We start from the raw sequence: 17686 nt of genomic DNA on the forward strand, positions 1-17686 counted from the left end.
AAGAATCCGTCTGCCAATGCAGGGGACACGGGTTCCATGCCCGATCCGGGAAGATTCCACATGCCGTGGAGCAACAAAACCGATGCACCACAGCTACTGAGCCAGTGGTCTAGAGTCCAGGAGCTGCAACTACTGAAGCTCTTGTGCCCAGAGCCTCCTCCACAACCAGAGAAGCCACTGCAATGAGCCGGTGCATCGCAACTAGAGAGCAGCCCCAGCTCTCCACGAGAGAAAACCCACAGGCAGCAGCGAAAGCCCTGACCAGCCGATAAATAAGTTATATTAAAAAAAAGAAACCTGGGTTCAAAACCTGGTTCCACCACTTACTGGCTGGATGATAAGTTGCTTAAGTAATCTGTGCCTCAGTTTCTTTGTCTGAAAAAGGCAAACAAGAGTACCTGCTTCATGGGGTTGTTGGAGAAATTAACGAGTTGATTACAGGGCTTAGACACTGGCACACAGTAAGTGAGCAAGTTACTTATTTACTGATATTATTATTATCATTCTGTCTCCTTACAGAGCCTTCCACGGGCTGGGAAGTCCTTAAAACTTTATATCTGTATTGATTTACTTCCTGCCTCCTTCCACAAAAGCTCTGAAGTTGGCTGAGCACAGAGAGGGCTCAGGCAGGGCTCGCTGGGCTGAGCTGAAGGTACGAGGAACAGGATTCGAGGTTGGAGACTGGGGCGGGGTGCTCCCCACCGACACATCAGGCTTCTTTCCCGCCCCGGCACAAGAGCCCAGCCCAGCCAAACCAGCCCTACTGCTAAAGTCACCGACTGCAGGGCTAGAGGCGTCCTGAACCAGAACATGGAAGAGGAAACTAAGGCTTAACCAGCCCTCTTTCCCACTTCACCACTCCACCTTGGCGCTCGTGAAGCCCCCAACCGTACTGGCTGTGCAGAGCTTCACTGTCAATTTGACAGGGGAAGAAGGGGAGGGCAAAGAGAGACAGTCTTCACCTAACAGAGTTTAGGAACCGGAATGGGGGTTGAAGGGGTAGCGCAGGGGTCCAGCCCACGCCCTGAGCTGATATGTGTTGGTACCACCATTTCACAGTAGTCGGAGTAGCCCACAAAATCGGAAACGGCAGACAGCAAAACCCGTTTATTTCTCTTCCCCACAACACCCTGCACGTGAGTTTTCTCCTGGGGCAGAAGAACCTTCCTAAGTACCCTGGCTGTTCCTAACATCAGCAAAGCAGGACGAGTAATATCGAAAGCAGCCACCTCCCGCCCCAGGCAGTCGGGGCCCGCTTCCTGGAGGAGGCGGCGCCTTTCGCGCGCTCCGCGCTTGTGAACCGGCCCCTTCCCTTACTCACCGGTGTCCAGAGAGGTGAACCCGGCGCTCGGGCTGCCTCGCCGGCCGCCTCCGCCGCCCAGCATGACTAGCGCCTGCATCTGCCGAACCAGCTCGGGCATGCGGTCCCAGTGGCCCTCGGCGCGGCAGCGCTCCAGCTCGCTCTCCATCTTCAGGTGGGAGCCGTACGCGCCCTTCGCAGCCATCTTCGAGCGGGCGCAGTCATGGGAGGTGCGGCCGAGAAGTGGAGACCGGGCCGGGGGCGGCGTCCCGGCTGGGGCACACACGCGGGCGGGGTCGACGGGGGCGCGAGCTGCGGCCGGGGCCCGGGTGGCAGCGGGGGCCCGGGCAGCAGCAGGCGGGCAGCAGCCGCAGCACCCAGCGCACCGCCCGGCACCTCCGGGCTGGGACTCCGGCTGCGCGACCCGGACGCGTCCAGGAGCAGCCTCCGCCTCTGCAGCAGCAGCTCCTGGCGCCGTTGCCGCCGCCGCTGCTGCAGCTGCTGCCACAACCCCCGCCCTGGGCCCGGGCGCCGCCAGCAGCGGGCCCGCCCCCGGCCGCAGCTCCACCCCCGCGGGGGCGTGGCGCGGCCCCGGCGAGCCAGGCGCGCGGGCCGCCAACGCGGCCAGAGCAGCCAGGCGCGCGCTAGGCGCTCGCGGCCGCACCGGCGCCACCCCCGCGCCGCCGCCGCCACTGCAGACTCGGCGCTCACTCTAATACCGCGCGGAGCCCCGGCGCCCGGGGGCGCCTCGCTCCCCACCCCCTCCCCATCCCATTGGGGCTCTTGGCCTGGGAGACCCCCGCCCCGACGACCCTGCTTTGTGTGGTGGCCCCGTCACCACCGCTGCCCCGGCACGTCACAAATCCCGGGGAGAGGCCCGCCGACCGGTAGCTCCCAACTCGGAGAAGGAGCCTCCCCGGGAAGCCACCGGCAGCCGCCCGGTTCCCGCCCTACTGGGCCGCGCGAGTCTTGCGCGCCAACCCCGGGACGCTCTGGAGAACCCGCTCGTTGCGAGGCCCGCGACTCTCGGGATGCCTCCCCTGCGAACGATTTGTACGTTCTTTCTTCACAGTGGAGTTCCTCTTTTCAACCTGTCTCTCCACCCCAGCTGGCAGGCCTTTTCCTCTGCAGAATCCTGTTGCCCTGGATTTCTTAGACGTTTTAAGCCGTTTCTCCAACTTGGTATTTACTTATTTCTTAATTCTAGTGTATAAAGACTACTTTGATCAAAGCTGTACCGAGCTCTTAGCAGGACTTAGCCCTGTGCTGTGGGTACTAAGTTCAAAGGATTACAAGGCAGGCGGGGTAGACGGGGGAGGCAGACCTACAACCCTTTGAGACCCGTTTATGGTGGCCCCGCTTCCGGGTACAGCCCAGGGTGGGGATGGAGGCCATCACGCAAGACCAAAGCGACAAAACAGGATTATTTAAGTGACAGTGCATGGCACAGACCGAAGATTCCAGAAGACCGGAGAGTCAGAGCAAGCTTTTGAGTATAGACCCCTAAGAGCTAGAAGATGCACACACCTTCCCCAGCCCCTGCCTGATACGTAACCCTGGGAGTGAGCTTGACCACTTTCAGTGTCAGGAGACTCGCTACTTCGTGCTTCTGGACAACTGTAACCCGTGGGAAATTTTTGTGAAGTGGAGCTCAGGCTTCTGGGCCCTTTGTCTCTGCAGCCACAAGGGGGCGTCTGTTGAAGGCAGCCTCCCTGCGCCCCCGCCCCCGCCGATATCCTACTACTTCAGTGTTAGTTAGTGGGTCCGTCGTGTGGTCTGCAGCCCACCAGACTCTTCTGTCCATAGAATTCTCCAGGCAAGAATACTGGGGTAGGTAGCCATTCCCTTCTCCAGGGGATCTTCCCGACCCAGGGACTGAGCCCAGGTCTCCTGTACTGCAGGCGGTTTCCTCACCATCTGAGCCACCAGGGAAGTCTGCGGCTGCTGCTGCTGCTGCTGCTGCTAAGTTGCTTCAGTCGTGTCCGACTCTGTGCGACCCCAGAGACGGCAGCCCACCAGGCTCCCCCGTCCCTGGGATTCTCCAGGCGAGAACACTGGAGTGGGTTGCCATTTCCTTCTCCAATGCATGAAAGTGAAAAGTGAAAGTGAAGTCGCTCAGTCGTGTCGGACTCTTAGCGACCCCATGGACTGCAGCCCACCAGGCTCATCCGTCCATGGGATTTTCCAGGCAAGAGTACCGGAGTGAGGTGCCATTGACTTTTCCAGGGAAGCCCTAGATGTCCTCTTCTCCAGGTTCCAAATGCAGCTCCATTCCTTGCTTGGGAGGCAGAATTCCTCACCTTGACTGCTGCTCTAGGGTCTGACCTGAGCTTCTAGAGATGAGGAGATAGATGGAGGAAAAGGGGGTGGCTTTGGCATTTACTCAATTTATGCAGACTCCTTTTGGTTACTCTTTGGCTGCCCTTGCTCATCACCAGAACCAGATGTCACTTGGAGAGAGCTGTGTGTGTCCTTTGGATGGAGGCGGCCTGAGGACACCCTGTGATTTGCCCGTCTGGCATTCCCGAGTCAGCCCTAGGGCAGCCAAAGAAAAGCAGAGCTGATAAGAGGAATCCTAACAAAATAAGGAAAACCTCTTCTCCCTCTTTTCTCTCCAATCCTTTGCTAAGCCTGCCCCCAGGTTGCTGGACTCCAGGGAACTATCTGAGGCAGGTGTGTTCAGATCATGTTGGGGTCAAACTGTTATTTGGGCTTTCTTGGTGGCTCAGATGGTAAAGAATCCGTCTTTGATGCAGGAGACCTGGGTTCGGTCCCTAGGTCGGGAAGATTCCCCTGGAGGAGGGCATGGAAACCCACTCCAATATTCTTGCCTGTAGAATCCCATGGACAGAGGCGTCTGGCAGGCTGCAGTCCATGGGGTCACAAAGAGTCAGATACAACTAAGCAACTAACATGTTCTTTGACGGGAGCACCGATATTTGTGTGGGCCTGGGGCACTGGCAGGAGGAACATAGCAGGATGTTGAAAACTTAACAAACACAAACACGTGCTGGACCCCGTTAGAGCTGTTTTCCAGAAGGGTCAAGACCCCAGCCCACTAGTCACCACTGTCTTTCATGGGAGTAAGAGGCTGCAGAAACAAGAACAAAGAACAACCATGATCCAATCAGTAATATTGTACAAAATCAGTGGCAAATATAAGTGTAGATGTTGTTTTTAATTAATTTTTAATAATCTGGAATCTCCCAAATGAGAGTTTAAGACACATCCTGCTAAAGAATGCTGTCATTGCCAGCTCAGAAATGCTGCCAAAATAACTTGCTGATCAGGTGAAGGAAGCTGAGTTCATTGCTTACCAGAGAGGGAGAGTACTGCCTAGACAATCTTTGCAGCATCTCAGAGAAGGGAAGGAAGTTAGCAGGAGGTAAATCGACTTAATGAGAAATGTGTGTTTTCAGGGAGCAACAAAGATGGTACAGCACAAGGGACCGTCTGGTTTAGAGACTCTTACAGCCAAGCCAGTAGGAGACTGTTCCTTTAGCTGCTGCCCCTGAGCGGAGTGGGAAGTTCTTGCCACTGGATCATCAGAGAAGCTAAGCTACTGGTGTTTATTCTCATGAAGTTAAGGTCTCGGTGAGATCTCTTATTGACTTGTAGTTGGGCTTCCCTGATAGCACAGACGGTCAAGATTCTGCCTGCAGTGCCAGAGACTGGGTTTGATCCCTGGGTTGGGAAGATTCACCTAGAGAAGTGAATGGCTACCCACAAAGAGTTGGACACAACTGAGAGACTAACATAACACTAGGCCCAAAGTAAGAGGGTTTTGAACAGTTCATTTGAACTAAAAAAATAAGGTTATGTTTGTTCTCAGAGAAAAGACTTGGTTACCAGGAACTTGGGTAAGTCAAATAACAGTGTGGGAGCATAAGAAAACTTGGAAACACAGCCCACAGTGGCCAGTGAGACTCAGTTCAATTCAATCACTCAGTTGTGTCCAACTCTGCAACCCCATGGACTGCAGCATGCCAGACTTCCTTGTCTATCACCAACTTCCAGAGCTCACTGAAACTCAGGTCCATCGAGTCAGTGATGCCATTATGAGGATTCATCTCAAGAATCCTCATAATTATCTCTTAGTTGGCTGGGAAGCTTTTGCACAGCTGGTTGTCTGGAGTAAGAGATTTACCTCATGGGATAAATCCTATCTTAGGTCGTGCACTGTCCTCTAACAAATTGTTCACGTCTCTCTGGAACCCATATGCCCTCTCTGAGCTAAAAGTAAACAGATGCATCAGCCTCAGAGCCAGCCTTATCTTTGGAACAAGAAAGATTATCTACATATTGGCTAAGAATAGGATCACAGGGCAAGTTAAAAGCTCCAGAAGCCCTGGTTGAGGATTTGTGAAAAGTAGGAGGGCGCGTCAGAGGCTGAGGCATACCAGTCCAGGTATGTTGATTTTTCTTGGAGAAGACAGGCATTCACTTTTAACTTAAAGGCACACCAAGGAAAGCACAACAGTGTTCCACAGTTGTCCAACACATGCCCAGTTCACTTAGACCTTGAGGATGAAACAGGATTTGAGTTTGGTTCTAAAGGGAAATGGAGAGTGAAGTATGAAGACTCCTTTCTCTTTGTGGCCTTTGATTATTAGTTTTATTCCTTCCTTAGTGCCTTGTTTTAAAGGCTGTTGGGCAAATTTGTGGGGTCAGTCTGAACTGAACACCATGCATTTAGTTCCAGTAGAATGTAAGTGGAATTGTTTGCCCACAAGAGAACTGCAGTCTATGCTTGATTTACCACCAAAAGTACTGGTAAATCAATATTCACATTGGCTAGGACCTCATTATGAACAGGGAGGTCCTTGGGGACTGAAAGGAAGAGGCCATCAGGAGAGCATTTAATGTGGCAATTCCATTCACACAGTAAATCCCTTGCTATTAAGTTAATGAGTATAATGTCACAAAGGAGAAAAGAACAATCCTTGGTGAAAAGTACAGGGTGATGGTTAAGTGCTGGGGCCTAGGGAAGGTGTGGTGAGAATTATCAGATAGATTCCTGACCACATAGTTTGTTGAATCCAAGGAGAGGGTTGTTTCAGCAGGTCCCCGGCTTATGATGATACAACTTCTTCCACCTTTAAGACGGTAGAAAAGTGATACCTATTTGGTGGAATCTACACTTCAAATTTTGAATTTTGATCTTTTTACCAGGCTAGCAAAATGCAGTAAGATCCTCACTAGATCCTTTGTGTTAGATAATTTCGCCAAACCATAGTCTAATGTAAATTCTGAGCATGTTTAAGGGCACCAAGGCTAAGCTATGATGGTAGGTTTACAGAATGGATTTTTGACTTAATATATTCAACTTACGATGGGTTTATTGGAATATAACCTCTTTATAAGTTGAGGAAAATCTATATAATAGTGCTCAGATTCAAGATTGTTGTTATTGTGATGAAATCAGTCAAAATTGTAAGATTGCCTTGTAATTTTTAGACAAGTGTTTCCTTGTGGGTTTGCAGGTAGAATGGGAAACTGAACACCTTCACTGATGATTTTTTTTAATTTCTTTTCCCTTTAGTCTGTTAGTTCTAGGGCTCTTTTAAATAGAGCTCTTCCAAGGTTTTGGAGATCTGGCCATGGGCCGATTTCCCACCCTACTTGTTGCTTGCATATTAAATCCCCTATTTCTGCTTTGAGGCAATTTATAAAAAAGATGAGAGGGAGAGCCAGGGTCCCAGCTGCTTCAAGATTTACTAGTGAACCCTACCACTACATTTTAAAGAACCTATCCCTAAAGTCTCCATCAGACTTCTCTTTTTTCGGCTTGAAGAACTGAATCAGAGCACACACTATTTTCACAGAAAAGACAGAGAATAGCTTCCAAAAGACCTTGACTCACATCTGCAGTGTTTCTAAGTCACTTCCTTTTCCTGTTCAAGTCAAGGTCTTTTAAGTCATCATTGGAAGTTCTGACCTTTTCACTGAACTTTTTGCAACATATGAACTAATTGGTATATATCTGGTCACCCTGGATTATATGTCCCTCAAACTAATCTGAATTTCTCTCCACTGTTCTCCTTATCTTGTCTAGGCCTTGGAAAGTCTTTGACAATGCCGTTCAGCTGAGAATGGAACCAGAGCTTGAATTCACTATTGGCAGTTTTCTCTGTGCTGAAGAAGGTTTACCTTGAAGAGATAAGTAAGGATAGGGTTGGACTTCCATGGTAGTGCTAGTGGTAAAGAACTTCTGGAGTGGTAAAAACCCACCTGCCAATGCAGGCAACATAATGCGGGTTTGATCCCTGGGTCAGAAAAATCCCCTGAAGGAGGGCATGGCAACCCACTCCAGAAGTCTTGCCTAGAGAATCCCATGGACAGAGGAGCCTGGTGGGCTACAGGCCATAGGTCACAAAGAATCGGATGCAACTGAAGTGCCTTAGCACACATGCACGCAAGGTTTGGGGTATCTGGTGGGCTAGGAGGGAAGAAGAGTGGGTCAGAGGGAGAGATGGGGCAGTAGGAGGTGGAAGAATGTGGGTTAATGGAAGAGGAATAGTGTGTTTGAGTTGTGATTTGTGGGAGATCTAAAAGACACATGGTTTTAAGTTCAGATTTTTCTTTTGCTTTGGCCAAGGAATCTGTTAAGGAGGCAATTTTAGAATCCAATTTTTTTGGATTCTTCCTCATGCTAATGAAAAAAAAGACCATTGGATATTTCAGTTGTGTTCCCTTTTCCTTCAAAGACAATTATCAAGTGGATAATTTTGTTCATGTCCAGAGTTCTTGCAGTGGTCACTGTACTTCTGAAGCATCCTTGGTAAAATGATGCTATTTAGAAAGATAAGTGCACAAATTTGGGCAATAGCATAAATACCAGTAAGAAGCGGAAGTTGGGCCCAAGGAAGACATGGACTGAGGTTTACACTAAGAGAACCCCCAAGACAGCCTGGGAATGTCAGTGGAGAGCTGCTTGTGCATCCTGTAGCTTGGGGCCCTTGACCTCACAGCTCGACCTTATCCAATTGCAGCGCTGATGAATTTACAGCTCTCAGCAGCTGAAAGGTGTGTGGAGACCTCTGTTGATCCAAACTCTCACAGACAAAATGAGTCTGAAGAATGTTCTCATAAGGTGTTGATCAGTGTCCTGAGACTAAATTTTGCCCTGGGCTGGCTTAGGGATGGACTTATTGGGACCCACACTTGTCCTCTTCACCATAAACTTTATTCTTTTAGATGTGCAACAATAAATGACCAGGGTGGATATAGACAAATAGTTGGCTGATTAGTGATAAGGTAGATATCCACCAAGGAGAAAAAAACTTCCAAATATGGTCTGGTAATCAAAGAATTCCTAAAAAGGGTTCCTAATTGATAGGAGACAAAACAGACTCAGCACTTGGGGAGCTCAATAAAAAAGAGACTTAAGAAATTGGAACTCGGGCCCAGGGCAAGCCTTACATCCCTCACTAGTGATGTCTGGAAGACACCCGAGGGGCTTGAGGGCCTCAGAGGAGCACATTGTTTTTGAATCAAGGGTTTTTTGCTCCAGTGGTGAAGGGAGTCTCCATCCGATTTTGGTGGGTTTTGACAGTTGAATGGTGGCTCCCTGAAAATACCCTCAAAAGAGCTCTGTGATAATGTAAAGCCAAATTTGTTCTCATCGCAGGAAGGGAGAACACAACTCTGCAGCATAGCAGCATCTAGAACGAGGAGGCAGAGTTGGGATTTATGAAGCGTTGGGGTCTGTTTGAAGGCAGCTCTTCCAGTGGAGGGAGCTTGATTGGGAATTGGCAAGAATCATCATGTAGTAGTTGAGGATTATTGAGCAGGGCAACGGGAGGGTTTTGAGGCATGGATTTCAGTCTTAGAGAGTGATTGGATACAAACTAAAAAATTGCAAAGTTCCTTTATATGTTTTTCTTCTTGAAATTGCTGCAAAAAAAAAAAAAAAAGATATCCCAGGCAAGAGTTTCCTGCAACAGAAAAGTCAAGTCAGTGTCAACAGTAAGCTGGCAGGATGTTTAGTTCTTTCTATGTACTGACTCAAAGATGTGTTCTGTATGATTATTCTGACATCCCCTTGAAGCCCGCATCAAATCCATTGCTATTTATACTAGCTATCACAGTGCCCATGAGTCATTAGGTCATCTAGAGGGAAAGACGGCCTGGGGAGGAGATGTCCTCCCACCTATTACTCCAGCCTCTTCTTTCATACTATTGTGTTTACCATTTGGGGTTCCCAACAGGAACCCTAAAAATACTAAATTTGAGTCAACAGTCCCTTCATCCACCCAGACCTCAGGGTATGTGATGTAGAACAGAATGGCAACTGCCTTCCCAATTTTCTGAGTGGTAGCCCAAATTCTCATATACAGAATCCAACTTTTACTTATTAGCATAATTACTGGCTCCTAGCGTTTCTAGTCCGTGATGTAACTCATGTCTTAATTATTAGCGCTGTGAACTGGCCAGCCCGGCCAGCCCTCCTAGAATGTTGACGTGAATTCTGCCAGAGGCTGACTTGCATGGTCAGTCTTTCCCTTTATAGCTGCCATAAAATCTAGGGGGTGGTCATTAGGTAAGGGAAAGAGACCATAGAAAGGCAAGTTTCAAAACCATGAATTCTTGTGTTTGTGCATGTTAGGCACTTAGTAATTATACTTATTTTATTTTATTTTCCCGTTTTATTGAGATATAACTGAAATACAACACTGTGTAAAGTTAAAGCATATAGCATCATGATTTGACTTATATACATCCGTTTAATGAACATCCATCATCTCATAGAGATACAAAAGAAAAAGAAAAAAATATTTTTTCCTTTTGATAGTTCTTAGGGTTTACTCTCAACAGCTTTCATATGTAGGATACCACAGTGTTAACTGTCTTTATCATATTGTACATTACATCCCTTGTTGCTGCTTAGTCGCTCAGTCGTGTCCGACTCTTTGCGACCCCGTGGACTGTAGTCTGCCGTCACATCACATCCCTAGTGCTTATTTATATTATAACTGAAAGCTTATACTCTTTGACTGCTTTCATGTAGTTCCCCCTCCCCTCTGCTGTGTTGTTAGAATCCTAGAAATCTAACGTTTCCCCATGCCGGGGAGATGAGGGCTCTGGGTGTCTCCTGTCCCCACCCACCCACTTCATGGTCTGGATACCAGCGCCTCCCTCCGTGCACATCCCTCTCTCCCGTCAGCCCCATCTGTTCTGTTCCCTGGTCTCCCAGGTGACTCCTGCTTCTTCTTGGTAGCTTTGTGTCAGCCTGTATGACTGCAGTGGTGGTTCCCCTCCCAAGAGGGGTGGTCCATGCTTCCTCCCAGCCTGCCTTGTACTGATTCCCTGCCCAGGTGCTGCCATCCTGGGGCGAGAAGTTAGCCCTACCCACCAGCTGTTGTTTAATCACTAAGACATGTCTGACACTTTTGCCACCCCATGGACTGTAGCCTGCCAGGCTCTTCTGTCTGTGGGATTTCTGAGGCAAGAATACTGGAATGGGTTGCCCTTTCCTTCTCCGGGGGATCTTCCCAACCCAAGGATCGAACCCACGTGTCCTTTACCACCATTCTTTGGCCACCAGGGAAGCTAGGCTGCATTAACATACAATCACTCAAAAATCTCAGGACTTTCAACCAACACAGTTTATTTCTCGTTCATGCTGCCTCTTCCATCCAGATTGGCTGGGTTCTTTCCCACATTGTTTTCACTGTGTGACTCAAGCTATCAGAACAGTCGGTCTAGAGCATTGACAACGCTTATGACAGAGGGAAAAGAGACAGCATGGTAAACTGCACGTAAGACTCCTGCCTAGGTGTGACGTATCGCACTTCTGTAAATGCATCATTGACTGGTGCAGAAAATACAGCTAAACTTGACTCCAATGCCCAGAGGTAGGCAGTACATCTTTGTGAGTACTAGTATGGTATCCAATATTTTATTTTCTAGAATAGAAAATAACTTTTTGAAATAGAATCTTAGCTCATTAATTTTAACCTTTGTTATTTTCTAATATATGCATTTGAGACTATAAATTTCCCTTTATCAGCTGTTCCCCATGAATATTATTCTAATTTTCTTTGTGATACCTTATTTAACCTATGTGTTATTTAAAAGCACTTCTTAATATCCAAATAAATGTGGAGTTTTTAAAATTTTTTCCTAGTGTCATTGCATTGTATCAGAAAATATGATTTGTATACTTTCAAATCTTAGACTTTTTTTAGACCTCATTTCTGCTTTCAACTACAAGGTCTGGGTAAAGGACCTTGAGCCTCAGATGAGACCCTGGCCTTGGCCAACACTTTGACTTCAGCCATGTGATATTCTGAGTAGAGAACCTATTTGATCCTTGCCTGGACTTCTCATCAACAAAACTGTGAGATAATAAGTGGATGTTGTTTTAAGCTGCTTAAGGTTATAGTAATTTGTTATGCAAAAGTAGAAAATTAATACAGTATTTCTGCTAGTGGGTAAATCACTCAGTTTTCATTTGTCTAAAAATGTCTGCTCATGTTTATTCTTAAAGGACCTTTTAGCTAGATGTAGAATTTTGGACTAGCAGTTTTCTTTTAGCACTTAGAAGGCAGTCCATTGTTCTCTGGTTTCCATTGTTGCTGTTGAGCAACCTCTCTAACTGTTTCTTCTTTGGAAATAATCTTTTTTTCTCCTCTGCTTATCTTTAATTTTTTGTTTTATTTTTTGCAGATTTAATGTGCCAAGAATAGATTTTTTTTATTAACTTTTCTTGGGGTTTTTTGCTCTTCTTGACTCTGAGCTTGACATCTTTCATCAGTTCTGGAAAATTCTTGATTATCTTCAGAATTGTCCCTGCTCATTCTCAGCTCCAAGTAGACTTATCCCAGCTAGATATGAATAAGAGCTTCTCTCTGTATTCTGTGTCTGTTGTGTTTGCTTTTGTGTTTTCTGCCTTGTCATCTCTTCTTCATTCTAGGTAGCTTCCTCTACCAAGTTTCCTGATTCATTGATTGTTTCTTCTCATGTATCCAAACTGCTGTTAAACCCAACCCTTGAGTTTTTTAAACACCTATTATATTTCTTTGTTCTCAAGCTTGTATTTGATTCTCTTTCCAATCTGCTACTTGGTTACTCTCCTGTTCCATCACAGAGGGAAACCTTCCTTGGCTCCCCCATCCTCATATCAGACTGTGTACTCCCCTCGCCCACTGTGTGTTGCCATGGCAACATGGGCTCTGCCAGGCATTCACTGTGTTTCTTACATTCTCTCTCCAGCTAGACTGTAAGTATCTTGAGGATAGAGACTATCACTTACTCTGTGTATCCAGCATTTGTCACAGGACCTGGTAACAGCAGTCACTCCGTAAATGTTGTGGAACTCAACTGAACTTTACTTAAAGAAAACTCCTTGACCATCAAACATTTCCACTTTGAAGAAACGGAAAAACTTCAGTTAAGTCTCCACTACTCACAGCTACTCTTTGTGTGAGGAGATTCTTCTACAGAGAGAATGCTGCTGCTGCTGCTGCTGCTGCTGCTAAGTCACTTCAGTCATGTACGACTTTGTGCGACCCCATAGACGGCAGTCCACCAGGCTCCCCGTCCCTGGGATTCTCCAGGCAAGAACACTGGAGTGGGTTGCCATTTCCTTCTCCACAATGGGTGAAAGTGAAAAGTGAAAGTTCTCTGTCTTAGTTCACTTAGCATAAGTCCATCCCTTCCATGGCTTTTGTGAGGGTTTAGGATGGTCTTTTCCTGGCCATGTGTAAAAATCCTGTTAAGCTTGTAAATTTTTCTGGGCACCCTTTGTTAAAAGTCCAAGGGTCACAAATAAAGACTTAATTACTTAGTATTTAAATCCTCATTCAAAGATAAGATTTCTATCTTACTTCCCCAAAGCTAGGGTCAATGGCAGGTGGGTAGTCTGCAGCCTCAGGGAGGGTTGTGTTCAGTTTTCCAATGAGTCAGCTCTTCGCATCAGGTGGCCAAAGTGTTGGAGTTTCAGCTTCAGCATCAGTCCTTCCAATGAACACCCAGGACTGATATCCTTTAGGATGGACTGGTTGGACCTCCTTATAGTCCAAGGGACTCTCAAGAGTCTTCTCCAACACCACAGTTCAAAAGCATCAGTTCTTCAGCGCTCAGCTTTCTTCACCGTCTGCCATAGGTCCCTGGCAGATGTTTAAACCTGACTCCTGGGGGCTTTCATGGAGTCCTGGGAGACTCCCATGCTGGGTTTCTCAGACCTGGCTCCCTCTCCTCCTGTCCCTCTGCTTCCCACAGCCTATGCCTGAGCATCTGCCTCCTGGCCCCTAACTGCTAAGTCTCTTTTTTACTCATAGGTCGCCCTCTTGGTCAGGCTTCACCAGGGGTGGACCTTGCCTCTGCCTCTTCCTCATCTAGTCCCCAGGATTCTAGTCTCCTTTGATCTGCACTCAGAATGTAGAGCAGTTCGCGCCCAGATGCACTTCTTTTTGCCAAGGCTGCTTAACTTTCCAGAGGCAGCCAGGACCTGAGCAGAGTATGTCCCCTGTGGCAGAGGCCATGCCATGCTCCCGCAGTGCTCAGTCCCCTTGAGACCCCTCTCACTAGACTTGAGGCAAGGGAGCAGGTGGTTCCTTAGATTTTCCCAAAGAAATCCTACCCCCAAAACCTCCCCCCTGAAACCTTCCCTTCTTCTGACTCTTCTTCTCTTCTCTCTGAGTGAGGGGTCAAGAGACAGGTAACCAGATTTTGACATTTCTTTTGAAGATCTGCATTTTTGTGGTCCACTCACACCTTATTAACATCTTCCCTGGTGGCTCAGATGGTAAAGCGTCTACCTACAATGTGGGAAACCCGGGTTCAGTCCCTGGGTCAGGAAGATCTCCTGGAGAAGGAAATGGCAACCCACTCCAGTATTCTTGCCAGGAAAATCCCATGGACGGAGGAGCCTGGTAGGCTACAGTCCATGGGGTCGCAAAGAGTAGGACACAACTGAGCAACTTCACTTTTCACATTCACTTTTCACACCTTACTTTGACTATCAGTAACTATCATATCTTAGCATGTCAATAAAAATTTCCAACCTAACATCCTTTGTTGTACTTTTTTTTTTTTTACTGGAATTAAAACATCATTATTCTTTTTTCCAGTTATAAAATTAATGCATCAGTTCAGTTCAGTCACTCAGTCGTGTCCGACTCTTTGCTACCCCATGAATCACAGCACACCAAGCCTCCCTGTGCATCACCAGCTCCTGGAGTTCACTCAAACTCATGTCCATCAAGTCCATGATGCCATCCAGCCATCTCATCCTCTGTCATCATCCCCTTCTCCTCCTGCCCCCAATCCCTCCCAGCATCAGGGTCTTTTCCAATGAGTCAACACTTTGTACGAGGTGGCCAAAGTATTGGAGTTTCAGCTTTAGCATCAGTTCTTCCAATGAACACCCAGGACTGATCTCCTTTAGAAAGGACTGGTTGGATTTCCTTGCAGTCCAAGGCACTCTCAAGAGTCTTCTCCAACTCCACAGTTCAAAAGCATCAATTCTTCGGCGCTCAGCTTTCTTCACAGTCCAACTCTCACATCCACACATGACCACTGGAAAAACCATAGCCTTGACTAGATGGACCTTTGTTGGCAAAGTAATATCTCTGCTTTTCAATATACTATCTAGGTTGGTCATAACCTTCCTTCCAAGGGGTAAGTGTCTTTTAATTTCATGGCTATAATCACCATCTGCAGTGATTTTGGAGCCCCCAAAAATAAAGTCTGACACTGTTTCCACTGTTTCCCCATCTATTTGCCATGAAGTGATGGGACCAGATGCCATGATCTTAGTTTTCTGAATGCTGAGCTTTAAGCCAACTTTTTCACTCTCCTCTTTCACTTTCATCAAGAAGCTTTTTAGTTCCTCTTTACCTTCTGCCATAAGGGTGATGTCATCTGCATATCTGAGGTTACTGATATTTCTCCCGGCAATCTTGATTCCAGCTTGTGCTTCTTCCAGCCCAGCATTTCTCATGATGTACTCTGCATATAAGTTAAATAAGCAGGGTGACAAGATACAGCCTTGATGTACTCCTTTTCCTATTTGGAACCAGTCTGTTGCTCCATGTCCAGTTCTAACTGTTTCTTCCTGACCTGCATATAGGTTTCTCAAGAGGCAGGTCAGGTGATCTGGTATTGCCATCTCTTTCAGAATTTTCCACAGTTTATTGTGATCGCCACAGTCAAAGGCTTTGGCATAGTCAATAAAGCAGAAATAGATGTTTTTCTGGAACTCTCTTGCTTTTTCCATGATCCAGCGGATGTTGGCAATTTGATCTCTGGTTCTTCCGCCTTTTCTAAAACCAGCCTGAACATCTGGAAGTTCATGGTTCGCATATTGCTGAAACCTGGCTTGGAGAATTTTGAGCATTACTTTACTAGAGTGTGAGATGAGTGCAATTGTGCAGTAGTTTGAGCATTCTTTGGCATTGCCTTTCTTTGGGATTGAATGAAAACAGACCCTTTCCAGTCCTGTGGCCACTGCTTAGTTTTCCAAATTTGCCGGCATATTGAGTGCAGCACTTTCACAGCATCATCTTTCAGGATTTGAAATAGCTTAACTGGAATTCTATCACCTCCACTAGCTTTGTTCTAGATGCTTTCTAAGGCCCACTTGACTTCACGTTCCAGGATGTCTGGCTCTAGGTGAGTGATCACACCATCATGATTATCTGGGTCATGAAAGCTCTTTTTTGTATTGTTCTTTTGTGTATTCTTGCCACCTCTTCTTAATATCTTCTGCTTCTGTTAGGTCCATACCATTTCTGTCCTTTATCGAGCCCATTTTTGCATGAAATGTTCCCTTGGTATCTCTAATTTTCTTGAAGAGATCGCTAGTCTTTCCCATTCTGTTGTTTTCCTCTATTTCTTTGCATTGATCGCTGAGGAAGGCTTTCTTATCTCTCCTTGCTATTCTTTGGAACTCTGCATTCAGATGCTTATATCTTTCCTTTTCTCCTTTGCTTTTCACTTCTCTTCTTTTCACAGCTATTTGTAAGCCCTCCTCAGACAACCATTTTGCTTTTTTGCATTTCTTTTCCAAGGGGATGGTCTTGATCCCTGTCTCCTATACAGTGTCACTAACCTCCATCCATAGTTCATCAGGCAGTCTGTCTATCAGATTTAGTCCCTTAATCTATTTCTCACTTCCACTGTATAATCATAAGGGATTTGATTTAGGTCATACCTGAATGGTCTAGTGGTTTTCTCCACTTTCTTCAATTTAAGTCTGAATTTGGCAATAAGGAGTTCATGATCTGAGCCACAGTCAGCTCCTGGTCTTGTTTTTGCTGACTGTATAGAGATTCTCCATCTTTGGCTGCAAAGAATATATCACTCTGATTTTGGTGTTGACCATCTGGTGATGTCCATGTGTAGAGTCTTCTCTTGTGTTGTTTGAAGAGGGTGTTTGCTATGACCAGTGCATTCTGTTGCCAAAACTCTATGAGCCTTTGCCCTGCTTCATTCGGTATTCCAAGGCCAAATTTGCCTGTTACCACAGGTGTTTCTTCACTTCCTACTTTTGCATTCCAGTCCCCTATAATGAAAAGGACATCTTTTTTGGATGTCAGTTCTAAAAGGTCTTATAGGTCTTCATAGAACCGTTCAACTTCAGCTTCTTCAGCATTACTGATTGGGACATAGATTTGGATTACCATGATATTGAATGGTTTGCCTTGGAAGCAAACAGAGATCATTCTGTCGTTTTTGAGATTGCATCCAGGTACTGCATTTTGGACTCTTTTGTTGACTATGATGGCTGCTCCATTCCTTCTAAGGGATTCCTGCCCACAGTAGTAGATATAATGGGATCTGAGTTAAATTCACCCATTCCGGTCCATTTTAGTTCACTGATTCCTAGAATGTTGATGTTCACTTTTGCCATCTCCTGTTTGACCACCTCCAGTTTGCCTTGATTCATGGACCTAACATTCCAGGTTCCTATGCAATATTGCTCTTTACAGCATCGGACCTTGCTCCTATCACCAGTCGCATCCACAACTGGGTATTGTTTTTGCTTTGGCTCCATCCCTTCATTCTTTCTGGAGTTATTTCTCCACTGATCTCCAGTAGCATATTGGCCACCTACCGACCTGGGGAGTTCCTCTTTCAGTATCCTATCATTTTGCCTTTTCATACTGTTCATGGGGTTCTCAAGGCAAGAATACTAAAGTGGCTTGCCATTCCCTACTCCAGTGGACCACATTCTATCAGACCTCTCCACCGTGACCCACCCGTCTTGGGTGGCCCCATGTGGCATGGCTTAGTTTCATTGAGTTAGACAAAGCTGTGGTCCGTGTGATCAGATTGGCTAGTTTTCTGTGATTATGGTTTCAGCGTGTTTGCCCTCTGATGCCCTCTTGCAACATCTACCATCTTACTTGGGTTTCTCTTACCTTGGACGTGGGGTAT

The 17686-nt window shown here is 46.7% G+C and overlaps 1 protein-coding gene and 1 long non-coding RNA gene across 5 annotated transcripts in view; one reads left to right on the forward strand and one right to left on the reverse strand.

The window, feature by feature from the left end:
* Positions 1 to 1863, reverse strand: part of TTC7A (tetratricopeptide repeat domain 7A) — a 115301-nt gene extending 113438 nt beyond the window's left edge. For all 4 annotated transcript variants that reach the window (XM_042246211.2, XM_027966870.3, XM_042246212.2 and 1 more), the window contains exon 1: positions 1322 to 1863. In XM_042246211.2, the coding sequence (XP_042102145.1) occupies positions 1322 to 1505 (184 nt within the window). In that variant the 5' untranslated portion in view covers positions 1506 to 1863. The remainder of the gene's footprint in view (positions 1 to 1321) is intronic.
* A 63-nt stretch (positions 1864 to 1926) lies between these two features.
* LOC132659408 (uncharacterized) overlaps positions 1927 to 17686 on the forward strand; it is a 32592-nt gene continuing 16832 nt past the window's right edge. The window contains exons 1-2 of the long non-coding RNA XR_009599838.1: positions 1927 to 2353; positions 7356 to 7463. This is a non-coding gene — a long non-coding RNA (uncharacterized LOC132659408). The remainder of the gene's footprint in view (positions 2354 to 7355; positions 7464 to 17686) is intronic.

The sequence above is a fragment of the Ovis aries genome, chromosome 3 (assembly GCF_016772045.2).
Source record: "Ovis aries strain OAR_USU_Benz2616 breed Rambouillet chromosome 3, ARS-UI_Ramb_v3.0, whole genome shotgun sequence".
Taxonomy (NCBI): Eukaryota; Metazoa; Chordata; class Mammalia; order Artiodactyla; family Bovidae; genus Ovis; species Ovis aries.